This window comes from Coregonus lavaretus, assembly GCF_964263955.1.
Source record: "Coregonus lavaretus genome assembly, chromosome: 11".
Lineage (NCBI taxonomy): Eukaryota > Metazoa > Chordata > Actinopteri > Salmoniformes > Salmonidae > Coregonus > Coregonus lavaretus.
This window is the reverse complement of record NC_139998.1, coordinates 18,578,803-18,605,564: the sequence shown is the minus strand read 5'-3', so window position 1 is coordinate 18,605,564 and position 26,762 is coordinate 18,578,803. Positions and strand designations below refer to the sequence as shown.

Genomic DNA, 26,762 nt, shown 5'->3' with positions numbered 1-26,762 from the left:
AAGTTTCAGGCTGATGTGTAAGGCCTGTTACTGCCCAGTGAGTTAGTAGGTAGGATAGGGGGGGGGAGTAAAGCTATCAGGTTTTAGGGTGGGTGAGTTGGTCCTCTATATTTTGATGAGGCTGAAGGGGGTCTTCACACTGGGTGAGGATGGGGGGAGTTACTATAGGCCCCCAATCCCCCATATTTGGATAAGAGAGGGTATGTTCTCCAAATTTGGGTAAGTGAGGGAGCAGGGGTATGTAAGTGGCAGTGGATGAGGTTGGATGGAATGGGGGATGTGTTGGGATTTTCACAGCTCTCTGTAGCCAGGAGAGAGAGAGGCATAGAGTTAATCCTCTTCTAGCTTCACTCCAACACACATAACAGACTCACTCACTCACACACACACACACACACACACTGGGGGGGTGGGGGGATGTTGTAGTAGATCAGTGTGTCAGTGAGGCAGTAATCCTGCTTGGCCGCTGTGCTTCTCTGGTTTGGCAGATGGCACGGATATCCCTGTCCGCCATCTGGACAGCCTGGTATGGGTGTGTGAGATACAGCCCTGCCCCGCGCCACACAGTACAGCCCTGGAGATTACTGTCAGCTCCACCATCATAGCAGCGGAGCTATTTATATGAACATGTCACAAAACCAGAGTGGGCCCATGTCATATGGTGATACAAGCCTAGTTTTATTTGGGGAGATGTTGGAGTGTGTACTAGCCTGGTCCCAGATCTGTTTGTGCTGTCTTGTCTCCTATGGTCATTGTTGACCAGAGAGCACAAACAGATCTGGGACCAGGCTAGGGGTGTACTGTATATGGGCTGAATTGTGTGTAGGCTAGATGCTAGATGATGTACGTGTGGATTAGAATATGTATGGGCCAGGATTATTTAGATGTGGACATGATTGTGTGCCGTGTATTTGTTATTGAATACATAGTGGTTGCGTGATGCTCTTTTCACCATGGCATGCTATTCCTACTGGTTGTTTTGTGTTTTATTACATTGTAATTGTGGAGTGAGTCTTGAATGACCACAATCGTTACAGCGGTCTGTCCGTCCGTCTGCCTGTCTATCTGTCTGCCTGCCAGCCTGTCATGGCTGTGGTGGCTCTGAGTTCCCATGTGCTTTCAGGAGCATTAACCTCAGGGCCTTTGGTAACCTGCGGTCACCCCCTAAACCCCCAAATGAATGTTTCCAATAATTATTATTACTACAGAGAATGGAATGTACTTAGTATTTTATTCGGATTCCCATTAGCTACTGCTAAAGCAGCAGCTACTCTTCCTGGGGTCCATACAGAACATAAAACATGACATAATACATAACATTAATAGACAAGTACATCACAAGGACAGAACTACTTAAACGCTTTCATACATTTATGCCTTCATAATCATGTGATTCCTAGACGCTACTGAATGCAAATGCAACACACGAAAACGAAAATGCAATAACAAGGAAGTACGTTGCAAATAGGCTGACACTTTTTGCTAAATTCTTCTGATGTGAATAAAGCTACCTTGTTTCTATAGTTGGGTGATTCTGCAACTACGGGCACTTCTATGTGCTCGGGGTACATTTTTTGGGATTTTATAAAAAAATATATTTTTTAATTCTTTATATGCTAAGTTCACCCCACACATTTTAACACCTCTCTATCAAGTATTTTATCTACTTTTATATTTATATATTTATATATATTAGGAAACCTTAAAAATCACTTAAAATAATTTATATATTTATATATATTAGGAAACCTTAAAAATCACTTAAAATAATATTCAATACAAGTTAATGTAGAAATGTATAAGAAATGTGTTATAAATAAATTGTATGATATTTCATTTTCAACTAAAATTGATGTTTAATGACGTGATGGAAATTACATTTGTCTGTGGCTGTCTGGGATAAAATGAATATATACATTCCTGAATAGTATGATCACAGCCATTATCAGATATTGTTTCTAGACAAATCAAAGGAAATTATAATACTGGTAAAATGGCTTGCAGGGCCAAAGTTCCCGAAGTTGCAGAATCACCCAGTTACTGCCCGTAATGATTTTCCTGGGGTAAAGTATAGACTTTTTACAGTTACCACCTGCAATCGGTTTCCTGGGGTAACATGTCATCTCTTATAGGTGTAGGCCTTTTGTTGCAGTTACCACCCGCTATGGGTTTCCTGGGGTAACATGTCATCTCTTATAGGTGTAGGCCTTTTGTTGCAGTTACCACCCGCTATGGGTTTCCTGGGGTAACATGTCAATCTTAATAGGTGTAGGCCTTTTGTTGCAGTTACCACCCGCTATGGGTTTCCTGGGGTAACATGTCATCTCTTATAGGTGTAGGCCTTTTGTTGCAGTTACCACCCGCTATGGGTTTCATTAGTGAAAATGCAACATTCATGAACATGCATAAATAACCAGGACAGTGTTCTACTTACATCCTTCACTTCGTTCATAGAATGAACTTTCATCATACAGGGCTTCCCGTAGCCCTTTCCTGCAGTCCAATTACCTAGTGGCCTCATGGGAGGAATTTTATTATTATTTTTCATAATTTCATAATTAATAAACATTAAAAACCCGCCGAAAATCCGGTTTTGTTATATTTCAGTCTTCTGGGATGTATATAAAGTGTAATATTGGGATGCAAACTCAAAATGTAATAGATTTCAACTCTATATCTGACATGGTCCAGGTGTCTTATTTTTGTTAAACCCATAACCATGTGTGTGAGGTGTATACTTTCGTTTCAAAGTAGATTTGTTTAAGACTACCAAGAAACATTCTGTGTGACCCTGATTTAGCCCACTGCAGTAAAAGGTTAACATCCTTCATCCCCATTCAACTCATAAAATAAAATGAACTAAACTATCAGACATACAGGCTTCACTTTGCATCCTTCACCCCTGCTCATAAACATTAGCTAAATTCCTTGAATCTTGAGGAACGGAGGGAAGGAGAGAATAATATGAGAGAAAGAGAGAAAAACAAGTCTCTTGGCTCTGTGTAAGGAACACTCTACAGGCGAATACCAAGCTTAGAAGACAAACATTAGAGTTGAGGAGAACACTGTGTTCAGCTATATCCTGTAAGGACCCGGGTGGAGGGGAGCAAGGGATACGAGGAGGGGAAAACAGAAGGAGAGAGGAAGAGGGACCGAGATAAAGGAATGCAAACTAAGGCAATGAGGGAGGGAGTGAGTGACAGAATAAAGATACGGTTGGGATCATGGAAGGAGGTAGGTTGAGAAAAAGTGGAGTTTTCCATGGAGCTAAGACAGTGTTTCCCAAATGGTTTAGCAGGACCCATTGGAGATCCCATTGGGACCCCTTAAAAGGGGGAGGGAAAAATACTGTATCTTCATGGGTGAAATCTACAGTATTACTCAATCTCGTCACAGTGAAATGGCAGCCAGGTCACCCTTGATACAAGTCAGTATTCGAGGTCCATCCATGTCTGAGGACATTGGGAGATGACGTGGAACCGGCCACTAGGGGCAACAGTGAGCACTGTTACCTTCAAGTAGGTTTCAGTTTTGCTAGGGCGTTGTGGACGGGGATGATAGAATATTTTTGTTTTTGTTTTAAGCCTATCCTTAAAGCTTACCTTAACCATTCAGAGTTAATGCCTAACCTTAAGATTTCGGAGTTAATGCCTGAACTTAACCTTAAACACTTAGAAATTTGACATTTGTAACAACTTCAAAATTTGACGTTTGAGAAACATGGATGAGTGTCTAATTCTGATGTGAGACTGTGAGAGCTAGTTGGAAATGGACCTTGAAAACAAGACAGTAGAGGAAGGACACATGGATGGAGCACAGCGAGTGATACTGGTAGGCTACTTGTTGTTCTAGACTAGAGTGAGGAACTTTCAACTACAATGATACATACGACAGACATCAGTTTCTCACAAATGTGGAAAACAATGAGAACCTAAAGTGCTATACACACTGTGGTGCGTCACATCTGCTTGTTGTTTATCCAGTATGCCTGTGAGGTGACTGTCCAGCATCATTCCCTCAGGCTCAGTTCAGGGTGTCCCTGACTGTCAGCTCTATGCCAACGCTCCCAGTCTCAGATGGAGAAAAACCCTTTTGGCTTTGCTAGTAGCCTGCTCAGTGCTCTGAAACAATCGTCTGGGGAATAGGTCTATAAATCTCCTCTGTCTCCCTCTCTCTGTCTTCCTCTCTCTCTCTTGGTGTGTCTCTCTCTCTTCCTTTCTTTCTCTCTCTCTTTCTGTCTTCCTCTCTGTCTGTCTCGTAAAACGTGTTGTTTTTCTCCTGCGTAGCTCCCTAATGAAAAGCATATTTGGAGTGGAGAGGGACAGACAGACAGGAGTATTTGTAGCAAAACTTCTGTCCCAATGCAAGAAGCTCCTTCTGCAGTAAATATCTCTACCTCCTCATTTTTCTCCTTCTCCTCCTCTTTCTCCTCCTGTCCATCATCCTAATACACTTCAGAGTGTGTTGTTGACAGCACAGTCCACACCACACTATGTCACATGTGGTGGTTGTGAAACCTGACTGTATGTTCTGTTAAAGATGCACTATGCAGAAATCGCTCTGCCATTTCCTGGTTGCTAAAATTCCAATAGTTTGCCTAATTTCAGTTTATGTGACAAAACAAGCAAGTATAGTGTACACAATCATTGTACCATCTAAACCGCTGTGAAGTATATTTTCCATAACCAAAAATATTGTATTTTTAGCTGTTTTGAAGCTGGTGTACATAACCGAAAGTAAAAGACGCAAAAACTAAACTTAAGAATGGGAATCATAGAAATAGTGCACATAGAACAGATCTACCGGTTCTTAGACTTGCTTTCAATGATAATGACAGATCTGCAGTTGAAGTCGGAAGTTTAAATACACCTTAGCCAAATATATTTAAACTCAGTTTTTCACAATTCCTGACATTTAATCCTAGTAAAAATTCCCAGTCTTAGGTCAGTTAGGATCACCACTTTATTTTAAGAATGTGAAATATCAGAATAATAGTAGAGAGAATGATTTATTTAAGCTTTTATTTCTTTCATCACATGCCCAGTGGGTCAGAAGTTTACATACACTCAATTAGTATTTGGTAGCATTGCATTTAAATTGTTTAACTTGGGTCAAACGTTTCCGGTAGCCTTTCACAAGCTTCCCACAATAAGTTGGGTGAATTTTGGCCCATTCCTCCTGACAGAGCTGGTGTAACTGAGTCAGGTTTGTAGTTCTTGCTCGCACATGCTTTTTCAGTTCTGCCCACAAATGTTCTATACGATTGAGGTCAGGGCTTTGTGGTGGCCACTCCAATACCTTGACTTTGTTGTCCTTAAGCCAATTTGCCAGAACTTTGGAAGTATGCTTGGGGTCATTGTCCATTTGGAAGACCCATTTGCGACCAAGCTTTAACTTCCTGACTGATGTCTTGAGATGTTGCTTCAATATATCGACATCATTTTCCTTCCTCATGATGCCATCTATTTTGTGAAGTGCACCAGTCCCTCCTGCAGCAAAGCACCCCCACAGCATGATGCTGCCACCCCTGTGCTTCACGGTAGGGATGGTGTTCTTCGTCTTGCAAGCGTCCCCCTTTTTCCTCCAAACATAACGATGGTCATTATGGCCAAATAGTTCTATTTTTGTTTCATCAGACCAGAGGAAATTTCTCCACAAAGTACGATCTTTGTCCCCATGTGCAGTTGCAAACCGTAGTCTGGCTTTTTTATGGCGGTTTTGGAGCAATGGCTTCTTCCTTGCTGAGCGGCCTTTCAGGTTATGTCGATATAGGACTTGTTTTACTGTGGATATAGATACTTTTGTACCTGTTTCCTCCAGCATCTTCACAAGGTCTTTTGCTGTTGTTCTGGGATTGATTAGCACTTTTCGCACCAAAGTACGTTCATCTCTAGGAGACAGAACACGTCTCCTTCCTGAGCGGTATGACGGCTTCGTGGTCCCATGGTGTTTATACTTGCGTACTATTGTTTGTACAGATGAATTTGGTACCTTCAGGCATTTGGAAATTGCTCCCAAGGATGAACCAGACTTGTGGAAGTCTACCATTTTCTTTCTGAGGTCTTTGCTGATTTCTTTTGATTATCCCATGTCAAGCAAAGAGGCACTGAGTTTGAAGGTAGGCCTTGAAATACATCCACAGGTACACTTCCAATTGACTCAAATGATGTCAATTAGCCTATCAGAAGCTTCTAAGGCCATGACATAATTTTCTGGAATTTTCCAAGCTGTTTAAAGGCACAGTCAACTTAGTGTATGTAAACTTCTGACCCACTGGAATTGTGATACAGTGAATTATAAGTGAAATAATCTGTCTGTAAACAATTGTTGGAAAATGACTTGTGTCATGCACAAAGTAGATGTCCTAATCGACTTGCCAACTTGACAAATTTGTGGAGTGGTTGGAAAAACGAGTTTTAATGACTCCAACCTAAGTGTATGTAAACTTCCAAACTTCCAACACACATTTCTATGTGAATTTGGTCAGGTCACCCAAAAAGTTACATATTGCAACTTTAATAACACATAATTTCTCCACTGAACCTGGGTCAAGTCTCAGACAGACAGACAGACAGACAGATGCACACACACACAAAAACGTGGCTTCCACGGCTGCACCTGCAGTGGTCAACCAGTTCCGCTGTCCACTTATCCCCTTACTCATCAGCCCCACCTAAGTCTATCGCCTCTTTCATCCTCTCTTCCACTCCATCCCCCTCTTCTTTTGTCTATCATTCGTCTCCATTGTCTCTGCCAGCTTAAAAGGGGTGAGAGAGGGTAAAGGGAAGATCTTGTGTTAAGATCAGGCTGATCAGCGTCAGCGGTGACTGCATGGCTAAGGTGCCAACGTGAGGTGTATTATGTAATCCTTTGGCGTTTGGGTAACTGTTATCTTTAGGACTAAGAGATTTCCCTAGCTAACCAGCTGGATAAGATTCTAATTTCATGACATTCCTGGAAACATAACAGTGAGGATGTTCTGTTCTTTAGCTACCTCTGATCAGCCTCTATAAACGTATTGATGTTTGACACAGGAAGAACATAGCACAGTCAGCACACTCAAAAACACTCAAGCTGTTTTAACTAGCTTCCAACCTAGTTTTAGCTTCTTTGGCAGATAAAACAGTTTGAAGGTGGTCTTTGGAAACTTAAACAGTTCCAATGGAAGCTAAATCCATTCAGACTCCAACCTAGTAGCCGTGGACCCCCCCCCCCCCCCCCCACACACACACACAAACCATGTTGAAGGCATCAGTGAGGGAGGCCCCAGGCTCTTGTCCTGGAGCTCCTGGCGGGGCGGATGGCGGGACCAGGGCGGCCTCTATAAAGCCAGCTTGTTAAAGTAGGGTTCCTCCTCCCCTGAGGATCACTGGGGAATGGGGGTAATCAGGACCAGAGGTCTGGAACCACTCACCAGTCAATGGGCCTGGTCTGCTCAAAAATACTGTACGTCGTGGTCAAAGGTTTTGAGAATGACACAAATACTAATTTTCACAAAGTCTGCTGCCTCAGTTTTGATGATGGCAATTTGCATATACTCCAGAATGTCATGAAGAGTGATCAGATGAATTGCAATTAATTGCAAAGTCCCTCTTTGCCATGAAAATGAACTTAATCCCCCAAAAACATTTCCACTGCATTTCAGCCCTGCCACAAAAGGACCAGCTGCCATCATGTCAGTGATTCTCTCGTTAACACAGGTGAGAGTGTTGACGAGGACAAGGCTGGAGATCACTCTGTCGTGCTGATTGAGTTAGAATAACAGACTGGAAGCTTTAAAAGGAGGGTGTTGCTTGAAATCATTGTTCTTCCTCTGTTAACCATGGTTAGCTGCAAGGAAACACGTGCCGTCATCATTGCTTTGCACAAAAAGGGCTTCACAGGCAAGGATATTGCTGCTAGTAAGATTGCACCTAAATCAACCATTTATCGGATCATCAAGAACTTCAAGGAGAGGTTAAATTGTTGTGAAGAAGGCGTCAGGGCACCCAAGAAAGTCCAGCAAGCGCCAGGACCGTCTCCTAAAGTTGATTCAGCTGCGGGATCGGGGCACCACCAGTGCAGAGCTTGCTCAGGAATGGCAGCATGCAGGTGTGAGTGCATCTGCACGCACAGTTAAGCGAAGACTTTTGGGGGATGGCCTGGTGTCAAGAAGGGCAGCAAAGAAGCCACTTCTCTCCAGGAAAAACATCAGGGACAGACTGATATTCTGCAAAAGGTACAGGGATTGGACTGCTGAGGACTGGGGTGAAGTCATTTTCTCTGATGAATCCCCTTTCCGATTGTTTGGGGCATCCGGAAAACACCTTGTCCGGAGAAGACAAGGTGAGCGCTACCATCAGTCCTGTGTCATGCCAACAGTAAAGCATCCTGAGACCATTCATGTGTGGGGTTGCTTCTCAGCCAAGGGAGTGGGCTCACTCACAGTTTTGCCTAAGAACACAGCCATGAATAAAGAATGGTACCAACACATCCTCCGAGAGCAACTTCTCCCAACCATCCAAGAACAGTTTGGTGACGACCAATGCCTTTTCCAGCATGATGGAGCACCTTGCCATAAGGCAAAAGTGATAACTAAGTGGCTCGGGGAACAAAACATCGACATTTTGGGTCCATGGCCAGGAAACTCCCCAGACCTTAATCCCGTTGAGAACTTGTGGTCGATCCTCAAGAGGTGGGTGGACAAACAAAAACCACCCACAAATTCTGACAAACTCCAAGCATTGATTATGCAAGAATGGGCTGCCATCAGTCAGGATGTGGCCCAGAAGTTAATTGACAGCATGCCAGGATGGATTGCAGAGGTCTTGAAAAAGAAGGGTCAACAATGCAAATATTGACTCTTTGCATAAACTTAATGTAATTGTCAATAAAAGCCTTTGACACTTATGGAATGCTTGTAATTATACTTCAGTATACCATAGTAACATCTGACAAAAATATCTCATAACACTGAAGCAGCGAACTTTGTGAAGACCAATACTTGTGTCATTCTCAAAACGTTTGACCACGACTGTACACAACAACTTTAACAGCAGACTTGGTCCAGACCAGTCAAAAGTTTGGACACACCTACTCATTCAAGGGTTTTTCTTTATTTTTATTAGTTTTTACGTTGTAGAATAATTGTGAAGACATCAAAACTATGAAATAACACATATAGAATCATGTAGTAACCAAAAAAGTGTTAAACAAATCAAAATATATTTGATATTTGATATTCTTCAAATAGCCACCCTTTGCCTTGATGACAGCTTTGCACATTCTTGGCATTCTCTCAACCAGCATCATGAGATATTCACCTGGAATGTATGTCAATTAACAGGTGTGCCTTCTTAAAAGTTAATTTGGGGAATTTCTTTCCTCCTTAATGCGTTTGAGCCAATCAGTTGTGTTGTGACAAGGTAGGGGGGTATACATAAGATAGCCCTATTTGGTAAAAGACCAAGTCCATATTATGGCAAGAACAGCTCAAATAAGCAAAGAGAAACGACAGTCCATCATTATTTTAAGACATGAATGTCAGTCAATACGGAACATTTCAAGAACTTTGAATGTTTCTTCAAGTGCAGTCGCAAAAACCATAAAGCGCTATGATGAAACTGGCTCTCATGAGGACCGCCACATGAATGGAAGACCTAGAGTTACCTCTGCTGCAGAGGATAAGTTCATTAGAGTTACCAGCCTCAGAAATTGCAGCCCAAATAAATGCTTCACAGATTTCAAGTAACAGACACATCTCAACATCAACTGTTCAGAGGAGACTGCGTGAATCAGGCCTTCATGGTCGCATTGCTGCAAAGAAACCACTACTAAAGGACACCAAAAAGAAGAAGAGACTTTATACCGGTGGAAATGTCCAAATTAGAGATTTTTGTTTCCAACCGCCGTGTCTTTGTGAGACGCGGTGTGGGTGAACGGATGATCTACGCATGTGTAGTTCCCACCGTAAAGCATGGAGGAGGAGGTGTGATGGTGTGGGGGTGCATTGATGGTGACACTGTCTGTGATTTTATTTAGTATTCAAGGCACACTTAACCAGCATGGCTATCACAGCATCTGCAGCGATACGCCATCCCATCTGGTTTGGGCTTAGTGGGACTATCATTTGTTTTTCAACAGGACAATGATCCAACACACCTCCAGGCTGTGTAAGGGCTATTTTACCAAGAAGGAGAGTGATGGAGTGCTGCATCAGATGACCTGGCCTCCACAATCCCCAGACCTCAACCCAATTGAGATGGTTTGGGATGAGACGGACGGCAGAGTGAAGGAAAAGCAGTCAACAAGTGCTCAGCATATGTGGGAACTCCTTCAAGACTGTTGGAAAAGCATTCCAGGTGAAGCTGGTTGAGAGAATGCCAAGAGTGTGCAAAGCTATCATAAAGGCAAAGGGTGGCTATTTGAAGAATCTCAAATCTCAAATATATTTTGATTTGTTTAACACTTCTTTGGTTACTACACGATTCCATATGTGTTATTTCATAGTTTTAATGTCTTCACTATTATTCTACAATGTAGAAAATAGTACAAATAAAGAAAAACCCTTGAATGAGTAGGTGTGTCCAACTTTTGGACTGGTACTGTACATCTATATAGCTACCTGGGAAGTGTCAGTATCTGCCACATACAGTCATCCACCTCTGAGAAATGACTGTGTACCATATGTAGTCATATATATCTACAATAACAATGTGGGACATTTACCTCACCCTGAATGAGTATAATAATGCTCCATTGCCCTGCCCATCTGTTATTTATCTTATTTTATAATACACAGCTGGGTGGCATTATTATTATTTCTCACTTGTTGAGGACATGCATCAAGGCAACTCCTGTCAATGTGGATATGCGTGCATCCGTATATTCTAGATGGATCCCTCTGGATTCCGATTCTAGTGAGCGAAAGGAGCGTTGGAGGCTATCCCAGTCAGAAAGGCTATAGTGAATGGAGCGTTTGAGGCTATCCCAGCCAGACAGGCTATAGTGAATGGAGCGTTTGAGACTATCCCAGCATCTGCTCCAGCCAGGCCTGTGGTGTGGGCTAGCCTGTGGGCTGTGGGACTCCAGGCCGTGGCGCGTGTCCGGTCAGGGCCAGAGGCCAGGGCTCCTGGATGCAGGAAGCCTGCTGGACAGAACCCCTCAAGGATGTCGCTGTCAGCTGATCTTTCGGAGGGGAAGTAAGGGGAAACCTGGCAGGTGTGGATGGGAATGGGGGTAGGGTGGAGAGGATATGGGGGTAGTGTGTGTGTGTGTGTGTGGAGGGAGGCTGGCTGACAGTGACATTGGGACGGTCTGTTATAGAGATAAAAGGCCCATTACTCCCCTCCTTCCTCCCTCCATCCTCCTCCTCCATCTCCTCCTCTTCTTCCCTCTTCCTGCCAAGTCACCCTCTTTAGAGCTGATCTGCAGCTGTGGACGCCTCCTGTAGTGGAAAGACGTTGTGGAAAGAGGAACACTGAGACGGAGAGAGAGACAGAGAGCGAGACAGAGAGAGAGAGAGTGTGTGTGTGTGTGTTTCCATGCATTTTCTATATGTCTATGTACAGTTGAAGTTGGAAGTTTACATACAATTAGGTTGGAGTCATTAAAACTCGTTTTTCAACCACTCCACAAATGTCTTGTTAACAAACTATAGTTTTGGCAAGTCGGTTAGGACATCTACTTTGTGCATGACACAAGTCATTTTTCCAACAATTGTTTACAGACAGATTATTTCACTTTTAATTCACTGTATCACAATTCCAGTGGGTCAGAAGTTTACATACACTAAGTTGACTGTGCCTTTAAACAGCTTGGAAATTTCCAGAAAATTATGTCATGGCTTTAGAAGCTTCTGATAGGCTAATTGACATAATTTGAGTCAATTGGAGGTGTATCTGTGGATGTATTTCAAGGCCTACCTTCAAACTCAGTGCCTCTTTGCTTGACATGGGATAATCAAAAGAAATCAGCAAAGACCTCAGAAAGAAAATGGTAGACTTCCACAAGTCTGGTTCATCCTTGGGAGCAATTTCCAAAAGCCTGAAGGTACCACGTTCATCTGTACAAACAATAGTACGCAAGTATAAACACCATGGGACCATGAAGCCGTCATACCGCTCAGGAAGGAGACGCATTCTGTCTCCTAGAGATGAACGTGAAGGGTGTGAATGTTCTATGTTGTATTTTCTATGTTGGTGATCTAGTATGTATAGTTCTATGTTGGCCGGTGTGGTTCCCAATCAGAGGCAGCTGTCGCTCGTTGTCTCTGATTGGGGACAATACTTAGGCAGCCTATTGGCACTGTCTAGTTGTGGGATCTTGTTCCTTGTAAGGTATGTTGTGTGTTCTACCTTGGACTTCACGTTTCGGTTGTTGTTTTGTCGTTGTGTTTATAAGTTAATAAACATGTACGTATATCACGCTGCGCCTTGGTCTGACCCGTCATTCAACGAACGTGACAGAAGATCCCACCACACAAGGACCAAGCAGCGTGCCCAGGCGGAGCGAATAGCCATGTCACAGGTGGGCAGTTTGTGGTCATGGGAAGAGATATTTGCGGGGAGAGGACCATGGGCTAAGGTAGATGCCCAGGCAGGAGAGGTGCAACGGCAACACGGAGGAGGCCGGTCGAGGAGGAAGCCCGAGAAGCAGCCCCAAGAAAAAATTGGGGGGGGGGGGGGGCACACGGGGTGGATGGCGGAGCCTAGTGTCAGAGCAGAGCCAACTCCCCGTACTCACGCGAGGAAGCGTATGACTGGGCAGGCTCCGGGTTATGCGGAGCTACGTACTGTGTCGCCAGTGCGCCGGCACAGTCCTGTACGTCCTGTGCTTGCACCACGCACGTGCCGTGCGAAGATGGGCATCCAGCCAGGACGGGGTGTGCCGGCTCAACGCTCCTGGTCTCCAGTACGCCTCCTCGGTCCTGCATATCCTGCGCCAGTTCTACGAACTGTATCGCCAGTGCGCGTGCACAGCCCAGTGCGGCCTGTGCTGATACCTCACACATACTGTGCGGAAGTAGGCATTCAGCCAGGGCGGGTTGTGCCAGCTCTCCGCTCCAGACCTCCAGTCCGCCTCGCCAGCCCGGCCCGGCCTGTTCCTGCTCCTCGCACCAAGCCAGTGGTGCGTGTCGCCAGTCCGGCCCGGCCTGTTCCTGCTCCTCGCACCAAGCCAGTGGTGCGTGTCGCCAGTCCGGCCCGTTCCTGCTCAAGGTATTGGAGTGACCATCACAAAGCCCTTCCTCAATCCTATAGAACATTTGTGGGCAGAACTGAAAAAGTGTGTGCGAACAAGGAGGCCTACAAACCTGACTCAGTTACACCAACTCTGTCAGGAGGAATGGGCCAAAATTCACCCAACTTATTGTGGGAAGCTTGTGGAAGGCTACCCGACACGTTTGACCCAAGTTAAACAATTTAAAGGCAATGCTACCAAATACTAATTGAGTGTATGTAAACTTCTGACCCACTGGAAATGTGATGAAAGAAATAAAAGCTGAAATAAATCATTCTCTCTACTATTATTCTGACATTTCACATTCTTAAAATAAATTGGTGATCCTAACTGACCTAAGACATGGAATCTTTACTAGGATTAAATGTCAGGAATTGTGAAAAACTGAGTTTAAATGTATTTGGCAAAGGTGTATGTAAACTTCTGACTTCAACTGTATGTTATACAGGCATATTCACATTGATTTGAAGGCCAAACAGCCTTCAATTAACTGTTCAATTGATCAAGAGTTGTGAAGAGAAGAGACTAAATGGAGAGAAGAGTCTCCAATCCATTGTTTCAGTGAGATTTTTATGCATGCAAAATGAATGACATACAGAGAGAGAGGGCTGTTGTGTTACAAATCACATCACAAACACACTGTGGGTGACAGATGACCTGTTTCAGGAGAAGGAAAGACAGATGGGGGGTTAAGGGCCCCACATGGGGAGAATCTTTATTGCATACTCCTGGTGTCCTTTCCAATGTTCCCTCTAAGCTGCGGGTACAGCTCTCTAGGACTGCCGCGCAGAAGAAATATCAGCCCACGCAGAGAAGCACGAGATTGAACTTCACTCAACTTTCTAGAGTTTTCCCCTTTAGTTAACACTATCAACGTTTCCCTTTACTGTGGGAATTGTGATCGAATCAACGCAATATTAGCCACTTTCAATGCAACATACCGAAACAAAACAAACTATGCAAGACTTAGTATGCGAAACAAACTATGCAAGAGATTTTGTTGTAGGCAGAACGCATCGGAGTAGGATTCTATTGCATTGACAGGCAAGACTCAGCCCGTACTCTACACAGACCGGTGCGCCATAACCAATCAGAGCTGCAGTAGGCCTATATGTAAATAGACCATTGCCATATATGGATCTGTGCCATTCACTTTGACCTGGACTGTTTTTACAGCATTAGCGGGCGTGAGTAAATGCGCTTGTTTTGAGATCAAAGTGAGAGCTGCATGTATCCACGTGCACATTTGTTCATATCCTTTGCTAGTTAGTGAGTTATTAGCCCAGTTATAGATAATTTGTAGTCAGCAATGGGGGAGTGATTGCTTCCTGCAAGAGCACAAAACTTGTGCATTTCTAGACTTTGAAAAGTGAATCAGGTAAAGAGCTTTTTTTTTGTCTTAAAGGGGCAGTGTTGTATTTTGAGACAGGCTTGAATAAGCTAAGGCGCCAATAGGCAGAGGGTAGCATAACTTGTCTGATTCTCTGTAATAAAAGTATGGGAATAATTATGCATTTTATTTTGTAAAGTGGTTTCTTGCATCAAACAACACAACAACATTTTCAGTCACCTCCTTGTCTGAAGGACAAGTGGATAAACAGGTTAATGTCAAGCTCTGCATGTTTTTTTTCAAAAGTCTGGAATATAGACCTACTTTGAACACCACACATTGGCTGCTACTGTAGGCTGAACGATAGAACAGCTATTTCCATGTGAAAATGTTATGGGATGCATTTCCTCAATTTTTGATGGTAGGCCACTCTGGTAGGCCTACATTATGATCAAATAGCCACAGTAGCCTACTTGACCACTGTTAAAACTAACTTAAAGTTGGTACAGCCTCAGTGTTCACAGTAAACGCGCCGCCGGAAGTTGCACAGAATTTTCACAACGTTCAAGTTTGTGCTCATCAGACCTGAAATTTGCTCAGTGACGCAGAAAATGAGAGGGAACATTGATCCTCTCTTCTCAACTCCTTCTCAAAACCCTTCGGAGGAGGTCAGAGGGGAGGGATCTCTGGCTTTCTCATTCAATGAGTTTTGAGAAGGAGATGAGGAGAGAAAGGACGCGAGACGTATAGCAATTGAGATCTTCCCATGGTCTCTGTTCCCTATATTACTTCCTGCGTTATCATAGTGGGTGGGATTCAGCTGGCTAACCTCTGACCTCTTACCTGTACCCATTTCAGTCACTTGGAAAGGAAATACAGCTATATGACAACATGACAAAACTCTCACCACACATCATCCCATCCACACATGGTTGTCAGTGGATCCATCCATCCCCCAAAGCCATCCAGCATCTGGCTGGAAGCCCCTGATGCCTCTGGTAGATGGAGTTCTGTGAGGTGGAATGCTTTTGATGTAATCCCCAGAGCATTGAAGCCAATAGTGAAGGGAATACTAGCTACTGTATGTGTTGTGAAAGGTGCTTTGTCTTATGATGAGTTTCAGCAGGGAATTAGTTTAGTCTCTGGGTATATAAATGGAACTCTTCATTGTATGCATCCATCTTCAGTAGGGATGTGCATATTTTCCTTTCAAAATGATTCGATACGTATCTAGATATGATACAGGAACGATAGGTTTTAGTTTGAAACAATTCGTTTTGATTAGAGGAACGAATCGATTCGATGCGATACGATTCGATGTACTGGGCCTCTCTGAGCTGGATCTGTCTGAGCTGACTGTGTGTATGTATGTAGGCTCCTAAGCTAAACCATAAGGGAAACTACTTTTGATCTGAAATCACCATCACCCACTAATGAATTTGTTATTTTTGCAGATTAAAAGTGTTAGAGCTAGTAATGTATCAATATTTATCTTTAAAAATGTGCAATAGCCAATGAATATGCAGTACAATTTTGGATTTCACCCCCGTCTCATAATCTAATGGTTTAGACTGTTTGGAAGTTTTGACAGGGTTGGAATAAGCTTCTCTTCTTCTCTGCTTTGACCATGCAGTGCGAGTAGCAAAAGCGATTGCTGTCCTTGTTATGAAATTATCTACTTTACCCTGTATATCTACAAATGACCATATATACTGATTGTTTCAAGCAAAACTACCAAAACGATTGCTGATGGTGAACCTGAACAATCAAAATAAAATAGAATGTGATCCCCGATCACCATGTAGCCTACCTATAGCCAGATGAGAGTTGTGTCTCCGGTGGTAGCTTCGGCTACTTTTATTCAACAGCACATTTTATGAAAATAGCCTAGCAAAATACATTGGTTAACATAAAGTTTAATATTGCGCAATCCACTTGACAATCATTTGAATGCTGAAGGTGACGCGCATATGTGCCAGATTAGGAATAGACCTACCTCTCGTTGGTCAGCGTGCGAAACTGCGTACAGTGTGCAGTTTGACTAGGCTACTGATACTGTTCGGCATGAAAAATGACTTGTAGATCAATGATTGTCAACACAATTACATGCTTATTTTAGTTTGACACTGAAGGTGAGGACGCAATTGTCACAAAAGATAAGAGGTACTATTTACAGAACGTAGAAAGAAAGTAATTTGACAAAAAATAATTTGGAATATATTTATTTCCTGACCGATCGTGCTACATTTGAATTGAGTTTGGGGTCCCGCAGAACGATGCACTCATATCTTAAACATTTGAACCAGGGACCGATGCATATCGGTGAATTGCTACAACCCTAATCTTCAGTATTCCTCAGTCAGACAATGTTTGATTTGATCCAGTTAGATCAGCAGTTTTCTCTCTCTCTTCTCCCTCTAAAATCTTTTTCACTCTACTGATCCGAGCTTAGCTGTCCTGCACTGTCCTGGCTTCGCATCTACCATAGTTGCTGGAGCCAGCACAGTTCGGGTTGGCACAATAGTGTGAAAAGGGCTTAACTGTGTGCAGGCCCAGGCTTGGTAGATTGAGCCTTCTTCATGGACAGAGGTTCAAGCCGGTCTTTCCTCGCTCCCCTGTAAGAATGGTGTTTAGGAAACACAGAGAGAACAGGAAAGGCAGAGCAGGCCAGGGAAGAATAGAGGGATATCCCCTTACAGGGTACCCACCTTTTTCCTTCAGGATAGAGGGGGTATGTAAATCACACCACCTGTCTACACACACAGACTAACACACACGCATGTGCCCGCACATACACGCAAACACAAGCATCTGGGGTAGTCCTCGTCAGGCTGGTGTTGTTTTGGTGTGTGTTTGTGTATTTGTGTGTGTGTGTGTGTGTATGTATGCCGGTGTGCGCTCATGCACATGTGTATGTGTGTGTGTGTGTGTGTGTGTGTGTGTGTGTGGTAGTGTGAGACCCTCCTGACCATCCCCCGATTAGGCTTCTGTGGCCTAGTGGATTAGAGCAGGATCAATCCTGGCCGATATTACTGGAGTTCCCTAAGAATGAGCCCTGGATGCAGCCTGTAGCCGGTGGAGCATGTAGCTTGGGGCCAGCCTGGGCTTTAAGGCTTAACACCCCATTTTAATTACGCTTGACCAGAGAGGAAAAGTAGTACAGCAAATCAGACAAGCTGTGATTTCCTGGGCTGTGGGGTGGGGTGGGTAAATCACTGAATGCAATTACATTTCATTGGTGTAGTTGGTGTCCAGACCAGGGTAGTAGATGCAATATTATGTTGAGGTTGAATGGGCTGTTGTGTTGGATTGATTACTTTTGACATTTTCCTTTAAGATTTTGGTTGGAGAAAATAACTGCTAGCTGAGCTGACTGGTGTCCCTTGTTGTGATATGCAATGCTGCCCCCCAGTGGTTCTGTAAACCCATCTCTCCCTCTCTCCAGGTGCCACCAGGGACATAGGTTCAGCTCTGACCAGGATGTGCATGAGACACCGCAGCATCGAGACTAAACTACGCCACTTCACCAAGTAAGTGGTCCACCTTCAACCCTGCCTGATTCCTCTCCCTTCATCTCTGTGCATTGCTAATGGTGCTACAAGTCCTGTGCTTACTCTCCCTATTCTTTCCTCTCCTCCCCAGTGCTCTTATGGAAGGCCTAGTCACTCCCCTCCAGGACAGGATAGAGGAATGGAAAAAGACAGCTAACCTGCTGGACAAAGACCACGCCAAAGGTGATGGTTGATGTTAAAAGGGCTATATATATTGAATTTGATTGATTGATCAAGTCAATCAACAAATGACACTTAATTCCAGAGTGACGTCTCCTTCTCTCCTCATCAGAATACAAGCGGTCTCGCCAGGAGATCAAGAGGAAGTCCTCAGACACCATGAAGCTCCAGAAGAAGGCCAGGAAAGGTAACATCTAACCGCATCCTGTGACATGATCTGATTGGCTACTGCTAAAAACAATTGGTTACTGATTGGCTACTGTTAAAAACTCTGTTACCATCAAAATCTGTGGTCCTCTGTAGCTCAGCTGGTAGAGCACGGCGCTTGTAACGCCAAGGTAGTGGGTTCGATCCCCGGGACCACCCATACACAAAAAAATGTATGCACGCACGACTGTAAGTCGCTTTGGATAAAAGCGTCTGCTAAATGGCATATTATTATTATTTATTATTATTATCACCTAACTGGGAGATACCACCACCTAGTGCCCTGAATGAGAAATGCATTGTCATGGGTTTCAAATGAGGGGTAAATCAGAATTTAAGGCTATCATTCAAAAGGTTTGGTGAGTTTGGAGGTAAAGGAAATATGAGGTTTATGTGTATCTATCTCCATTCCTATAACTATGACAGTGCTAACTCTAATATTGGGCTTTCTGTCTATGCTCCCCCCCCCCCCCCCCCCCTCTTTCCACCAATGCTACCTATCTGTCTACTCCTCTGCCTCCTCACTGGCCTATTCCCCTGCTGTAGAGCTTCTAGGTATGAGTGCTATGCTCTCCCCACATGCTAATATGCATTGCATGAGGCATTTCATGATAATTTTATAGTTATTATCCGTTGTGTGTGTGTGTTTCTGTGTGTGTCCTGCATCATCACGTCATTGTGTCTGACCATCTCACCTGGAGTGTTGTGTCTGTCTGATACTGGTGTCTCCTATCACTTTTAACATATCCCTCCTCTGTGTTGGGGAGTAGTGAACTATATGTAGTTCAACTAGTAATTTAACTACATTTTGCATTTTGCAGTAACTGTGCTTTCAACTACATTCAAATCAAGGTAGTGTTTTCAGTCGTTAATTACTTTTTTGCCATGTAGCGGTGTAGGTAACTACTGGAACTACACACTACGTAGAAATCTGGGAGAAGTAGCCCAGAATTTCCTTTATTTTTTTTACATCAGATCTGCCAAATTCTCACTTGAAGTTGAGTTTTTGTTTTTAATAGGCTAAATCTGACTCCAGTCCAGAGTGATCTGCTCTTGCAATTTGTAGTCTATGATGTTTCAGATTTACATATGATTAATCACTAAGTAGTTTGGATGTAGTGAACTACTTTTTCAAAGTAACTTTAGTTAAGTAAACTATATGTTTCTTAAGGGTAGCTTTAGTGTAGCTTAACTTCTTCCAGTGTGAATTAATTAGTAGCTTGGTAAACTATATTTTAGCTTCCCCAACACTGCCTCCTCTTCATACACCTCTTGGTCATCATGTCACCATGTTTCATAATGTGGGTGCAAAATGGTTTGGTTACAGTCTCTTGAGTTGAATGGTACTAGTCACTGGTAATTTTCCACGGTCACTTGTAATTTTCCACAGTTGTTCAGTAACCTCTTTACATACCAGACAGAGGAGTGAATTATTACTAGCTCATTATCTATAGGGCACTAAAAGCCAGGCGAAAATCTAGTTTCCTCTGGTTAGGCTTTAAAGATCCTATCACTCCTCTATCTTAGACATATAGGCTATGAGAACTGGTTAGAACCTGTTCTCATTTGTAATATTTTTCTAAGGAAGTGGAGCCAATTACCCCCTATCTATTTTCTTAGCTTGCCTCCCCCTAGAAGGGGGTATAGCTCTTTGTGTAGCTGAAGTATATAGCGACTGTGTCATTTGTAAATTAACTAGATTCTCTCCGGGTTCATCCTGAGAGAGGGATTTTCCTTGCAATTGCTCAAATAAACCGATTACTGATAAAAGGATTCTGCCTGATTCCTTGAATTAGTTTTCCTCAACAATAAGGCCGTCTTATACTTGGCAGCTGAATATGTCATCAGTGTTGTATTTACCTGTGCTAGTTAACCATGTCCATTTCAGGAACTCCATCCATATTATGTGTTTTTTTTTGGTCACATACCACAGATAGATACAGTGTTGTTTTACAGGGTCAGCCATAGTAGTGCGGCACCCATGGAGCAAATGAGGGTTAAGTGCCTTGCTCAAGGACACCGACAGATTTTTCACCTTGTCCGCTCGGGTATTTGAACCAGCAACCTTTTGCTTACTGGCCCAACACACTAACCCAGTAGCCTACCTGCAGAGTTGTTGTTCCTAATCTCATTTAAGATATGTGCTGTAGTTTCGTCCCATTCTCATTGACGCGTATCATTTCAGTGCAGTGTCGTTTGTCAATGGTGGTCTGTCCTACGGCACACCTGCAGGCCCAAACCTAGCAGAGGGTTCTAATCATCACTCTTTGTTCTCCTCCTCCTCTCTCATTTCATCCTCATCCTCTAACCATCTTACCCAATGCCCCTCATCCCCATGTACCCTGTTCCTCCTTCTCTCACTATTGACCCCTCCCTCCGCTATCCCCTGCCCCTCACCCCTTCTCTCACCTTCCTCTTTTATCTTCCCTCCTCTATGTACTCTTCTCTCTTTCCCCCCTCCCCCTCCTCTCCTCCTCCCCAGGCCGGGGGAACCTGCGTCCCCAGCTGGACAGTGCCATGCAGGACGTCAGTGACCTCTACCTGCTGATGGGGGAGACCGAGAAGCAGGCGGTGCGCCGGGCCCTCCTAGAGGAGAGGGGGCGCTACTGCTTCTTCATCAACCTGTTGAAGCCTGTGGTGGTGAGCACAGATCTAGGTTCAGCCTATCCAAATCCAAATCCTTTGCTATTATAGGGAAAAACTTCACTTACTTTAGATCAGTCTGTGATTGTGAGAGAGGAGGGATGATGATAGACTTGGCTGGGGTGGGCGCTGGGTCACAGATCCAGGATAAGACTACCCTCCCTAAATCTTAACCTTAACCAGTATGTGGGAAAAACCTGCCTGACTGTAGATCAGCGTATGGTGGTGACAGAGGAGGATTGCTGAGATACCAGGGTGGGGTGGGCTCCTGGGAGACGTTGCCTTGGCTTTAGGCTAGAGTCCTGCACGGCAGGGTTGAGGTCAATTCCACAAATTAAATTATATTCTCTCTCCCTGTTAATTTCATTTAATTCAATTCAAATTCCAGGGCAGTCTTTAAATTCAGAGATAATTCAATTCCTCTGAATTCCAATGTTAGGTAAATTCCAAGAATTCAATTCCCAATTCAATAATATCCCCAACAATTCCAAATATTCCTATTCTAATTCAGTGCCCTCAGGCTTTCATGCTGATCATGTCACTGTTCAGACAGCCTAGCTGTACTGGAAATATAGGAATACAGGTTGAAATGAATAAAATCAAATCCTACAGTACATTTCTTATACTATGTGCATTAATTCCATTAACTGGCAAATGGAAAAAATATTGAATTCCAATTCAATACCAAAGATTAAATGTTTTACAATTCCAATTCAATTCCAATTCAAAAAGTCAAATCAGTCTAATTCCAATTCAATTCCAATTCCATAACTTGAAGATTTAAAAAAATGTGAATTACATTTTTCTCGGCAAGATGAGCCACCCGCATAGAATTGTTCAGAGAGCCAATTCGTGACCCGCCAAATAACATCAATTTATTTCATTGTTTTTATGAGTAGTAGGCTATTAGGCTATGCCCAATCCCTGCATTAATTAATTTGTCTGCATGTCTACATTTGGATAAACGGAAACCATGCCATGAATTAATAAGAATAATAGGCCTATCTTCTTATTGTCACAATGCGATGCGGCACATTGACAACTCAAATCGCTTCGAAAAAGAGCCCTCTAACTAACATTCTGTTGACCTAATAAAGCCTATACCGATATAACAAAACAATACTTTTACATTCAATATTGTTTAGATAATCAAATAGTTCAATTGAGACTTAAATAAACAATTCCCAGAATCGAATAGGCTACAGGCTGCAAAAATACATTTATTTAGCAGGCTATTGGCTTCTCAAACTTTTACCAGCCACACAGGTTTAAACTTTACACGGCCTGTGTATGGTCTAAATGAACGAAAGCCTGAATTTACAGAATGTAATAATTAACTGATCATTTATGAATTATCATCAACAAATACCTGCTGCTTGCACTTTTGCAGGCTGAGTATCCATCTACCGGGTTGTTGTCCTCCTTGTCCACAATGACTCCAAAATCCTTCCAAACTGTTTCTACAGTGGGGTAAACCACCATCATAACCTTTCTTTCTATTTCTCCTGTTACGTTAGCCATTTTTGCGTGAGCTAGGAGTCAGGGAAAATAAACTTGGCAACTTATTGTCGCGTGGCAGAAGGGAACATAAGATCTGCACGTGGACAAATTAGGAATGTTTCAGCACCACACAAATAATGGACAGTTCCCTGCTCCACTCTCTCACTGCGTGGCTGGTAGCCTAGGCCATGTCTGCCTCACTGCTCACATAATGGGATTCGCAACACATTTCAACACAACAAGCTCCTGAGTTTGTACAGAAAATATTATCCTGATTTAATTCAAACGTTTCTGACCCGCAATATAATTGTTCTGAAACGCCAGCCGACCACTGGTTGAAAGAATGTTTTCATTCCACCCACCAGCTGATTTTTTTGCAGGTCAACCACAGGGAACTGTGGGTATCTGACCCAATGTAGGACTCTACTTTAGGCACAGATCTAGAACCCGCTTACCCAGCTCAAATCTTAACCATTTTATGGAAAACATTTACTGACCATACTTAGATCAAAGTCTAGGGGCAACTGCATCCTTCTGTCCACAGTGGAGTTGTTTGGTGGTCTTAACTTTCATGTTAAAGTTGTTTGTTTGTCACAGTTATTTCACTTAGTCTTTCAGTTATTTCAGTTAGTCTTTCAGTTATTTTAGTTAGTATTTCAGTTATTTCAGTTAGTCTTAAATAATGCACATGCTGTGTCTTTGTGTGTTGCTGAGCGAAAGGTCTTGTTGTTGCTCCTCTTCAGAATGGAGAGATAGCCATGCTGGGAGAGATCACTCACCTGCAGGCCATTGTTGATGACCTCACTGTGCTCACTGAAGACCCTCACAAACTGCCCCCGGCTAGTGAGCAGGTAATCTCCAACATGCACACAAAAGCACACAACTTTCCTTATTCAATAAATCAGTCTTGCAAGCACACATGCTCAACCAGTAACACATACACACAAACACACACACACACACACACACATAATCCTAGCAAATTGTCAAACAGTGAATGCACTGAGTGTAAGGCTATGTCTGCCTCACTGTTCACATAATGGAATTCGCAACAAATTTCAACACAACAAGCTCCTGGGTTTGTACAAAAAATATTATCTTGATTTAATTCAAACGTTTCCGACCCGCGAGCCGCGAGCCGACCACAGGTATTGCTTGTGCAAATTCTCTCCTCTCTCTCTCCAGGTGATCGGGGACCTGAAGGGTTCAGACTACAGTTGGTCCTACCAGACCCCTCCCTCCTCCCCCAGCAGTGCTGCCTCCAGGAAGAGCAGTATGTGCAGTATCCTCCAGATGCCAACTGTTGGTGCCCATCGTCTCAGTAGCGTCTCCTCCCATGATTCAGGGTTCATCTCTCAGGATGCCAACACCCACTCCAAGCCCCCCTCACCCATGCCCTCTGACATCACCAGCCAGGTAGACACACCTCTGAGTCAGTCAGACTCTAGCCTCCACTCCAGGTTCTCCGTCACGCTCTTGATTATTGAGACTTGGGAGTATGGTAATGTGCAGACCTGTGTTCAACTACATGTGTGATTATTTGTTATTTCAATATGTATGTTCTGTGTATTTCAGTATTAAAATAATATGGCCCAAATCTAATACTTCTATTTGAAGTATTTAAAAGTATTTTCAAATAATTTCCTAGAAACATCCTACTATTTGAAAGTATTTTCAAATACTTATTTCAAATACTATTTTCAAATGCGTGGGTTAAATGCATGGGAGGGAGTATATTTTAATCAGTGTATTTGGCTATTTTCAAATACTTTCCAAGTGGATTTCCAAATACATTCCAACATTCAACTACTTGTCTTTTCAAGTAAAAAATGTGTAAATACTTACTTCTAAATGTCTTTGAAAGTAATTGAAATACCCTAAATAGTATTTGAACCCAGGTCTGGTAACGTGAGTCTTGTCAGACCCATGAGGAGGAGAATCCTGTTTTTGGCTGGTATTTGTTATTGCTTATACCATCAAGCCTGTAAGATGATGCTAGAGTTTTCCTCCTTGATATACTATGAATTATTGTGGCCGACGGATGTTAGAATTACTCCGAAAATAGAATGGGCATCAGGGAGGGAAACTGATGCAATGTTCCATAGCAAAATAGCAATATTGTGTGATGGTTTGTTATAGAAGTGTAAATAGTTCCTGAAGTTATATTCTTTCCCCATGTCTTATTTTCCTTCCCTCTCACTCTCTTCCTCTTTTCTCAATCTCACTCACTTCTTGTCCCTCTCTTTATCTATTTCACCCTCTCTCCGTCTCTCCCACTTCTCTTCTCTCTCTCCATCTTTCTCACTCCTCTTCTCTCTCTCTCCATCTTTCTCACTCCTCTTCTCTCTCTCCGTCTCTCCCACTTCTCTTCTCTCTCCGTCTCTCCCACTTCTCTTCTCTCTCCGTCTCTCCCACTTCTCTTCTCTCTCTGTCTCTCCCACTTCTCTTCTCTCTCCGTCTCTCCCACTTCTCTTCTCTCTCTCTCCATCTTTCTCACTCCTCTTCTCTCTCCGTCTCTCCCACTTCTCTTCTCTTGCCATCTTTCTCACTCCTCTTCTCTCTCTCCATCTTTCTCACTCCTCTTCTCTCTCTCCATCTTTCTCACTCCTCTTCTCTCTCTCCATCTTTCTCACTCCTCTTCTCTCTCCGTCTCTCCCACTTCTCTTCTCTTGCCATCTTTCTCACTCCTCTTCTCTCTCTCCATCTTTCTCACTCCTCTTCTCTCTCACCATCTTTCTCACTCCTCTTCTCTCTCCATCTTTCTCACTCCTCTTCTCTCTCTCCATCTTTCTCACTCCTCTTCTCTCTCCATCTTTCTCACTCCTCTTATCTCTCTCCATCTTTCTCACTCCTCTTCTCTCTTCATCTCCTTTCTCCTTTTCTCTCACTCCATCTTTTATTCCATCTACAGAAGTCCACCAGCTCAGCCTCCTCTGAGGCATCAGAAACCTGCCAATCTGTCAGTGAATGCAACTCTCCCACTGCGGTTAGTACATGCACGCACGCACACACACACACACACACACACACACACACACATACACACACACACACACACACACACACACACACACACACACACACACACACACACACACACACAAACTGTGACATATCTATGGCTTAAGAGGCCCAGAGGGATCTTGCTATAGTATGTAATGAACATGCTGACTCAGATATGTCTGTCCATTCCGCAGTTTGGCTCTGGCTCATCCTTTGGTACCTTCCGCCCCGCTCTCTCACACACTGGCTCCATCAGGCCTCTCTCTGTCATACTTCCTGGGTCCCCCACATTTAACCGCTATCCTGGATCAAAAAACCCCTCACCCATCTCAAAGGGTCCTAGCTGGAAGGTTTGTTTTAATTTGCTGCTTTTCCTTTTTAATCTTTTATTTGCCTAACTGCTTTTTCATTGGCTTTAACAACTCATTTGCATAACTCATGATGCATAATAACTTCATGATCTCTCTATCCATTCTGTTGTCAAACTCAGCTTTCAAATCTCTCATGCCAAAGATTTGCTAAGCTGAGCGGACTTTGCTAAACTCATTGTTATAGAATGTTCATGCTTAGGGCTCAGCATTTTAGCCTGGTCTCAGATCTATTGTGTAGACAGCACAAACAGATCTGGGACCCTGCTATTAGAATGTAACCTCTTCATGGACCCCCATACTGTTTCCATTGTACCACAATGGAAAAAACTTCTGAACTGCTGAATGATAGACATGTCCAATCCAAGGGTACATTGTTTAGTTAATTTCCTCATTGCCTCAATAATACTGCCACAGGATTGGTCTAAAACAAGTACCTACGAGCCCTCATTGGCTACCACTCTGCAGCAAAGGAGAGAGTCATTGGACAGGATGAGGGAGCAGGAGGTTCCTTCCAGTCCTAAAGGGTTCTCTGGGATGCACCCAGACACTCATAGGTCCAGGCTGGCCCAAGCTACCATAGCAGCCAAGGTAATGATGAGCACACATTGGAGACAGTAACAGTACTCAACAATCAGCATGAGTTGTTGAGATGTGGATTTTAATGTTTGCCACTACTATTGTATGGTAATGTGAGTCTCCTCTCTCTTCTCTCTCTCTCTCTCTCTCTCTCTCTCTCTCTCTCTCTCTCTCTCTCTCTCT

At 43.4% G+C, this 26,762-nt stretch overlaps 1 protein-coding gene across 1 annotated transcript in view; it reads left to right on the top strand.

Moving 5' to 3' along the window:
- Window positions 1-26,762, top strand: part of LOC311137399 (protein MTSS 2-like) — a gene marked incomplete at both ends in the record, with an annotated part of 42,181 nt that overhangs the window by 13,947 nt on the left and 1,472 nt on the right. Inside the window, 9 exons of the mRNA XM_084171866.1 lie at window positions 17,994-18,078; window positions 18,191-18,282; window positions 18,392-18,466; window positions 20,969-21,126; window positions 23,373-23,480; window positions 23,815-24,045; window positions 25,541-25,615; window positions 25,827-25,982; window positions 26,418-26,591. Coding sequence (XP_084027992.1) covers window positions 17,994-18,078; window positions 18,191-18,282; window positions 18,392-18,466; window positions 20,969-21,126; window positions 23,373-23,480; window positions 23,815-24,045; window positions 25,541-25,615; window positions 25,827-25,982; window positions 26,418-26,591 — 1,154 coding nt within the window. The remainder of the gene's footprint in view (window positions 1-17,993; window positions 18,079-18,190; window positions 18,283-18,391; window positions 18,467-20,968; window positions 21,127-23,372; window positions 23,481-23,814; window positions 24,046-25,540; window positions 25,616-25,826; window positions 25,983-26,417; window positions 26,592-26,762) is intronic.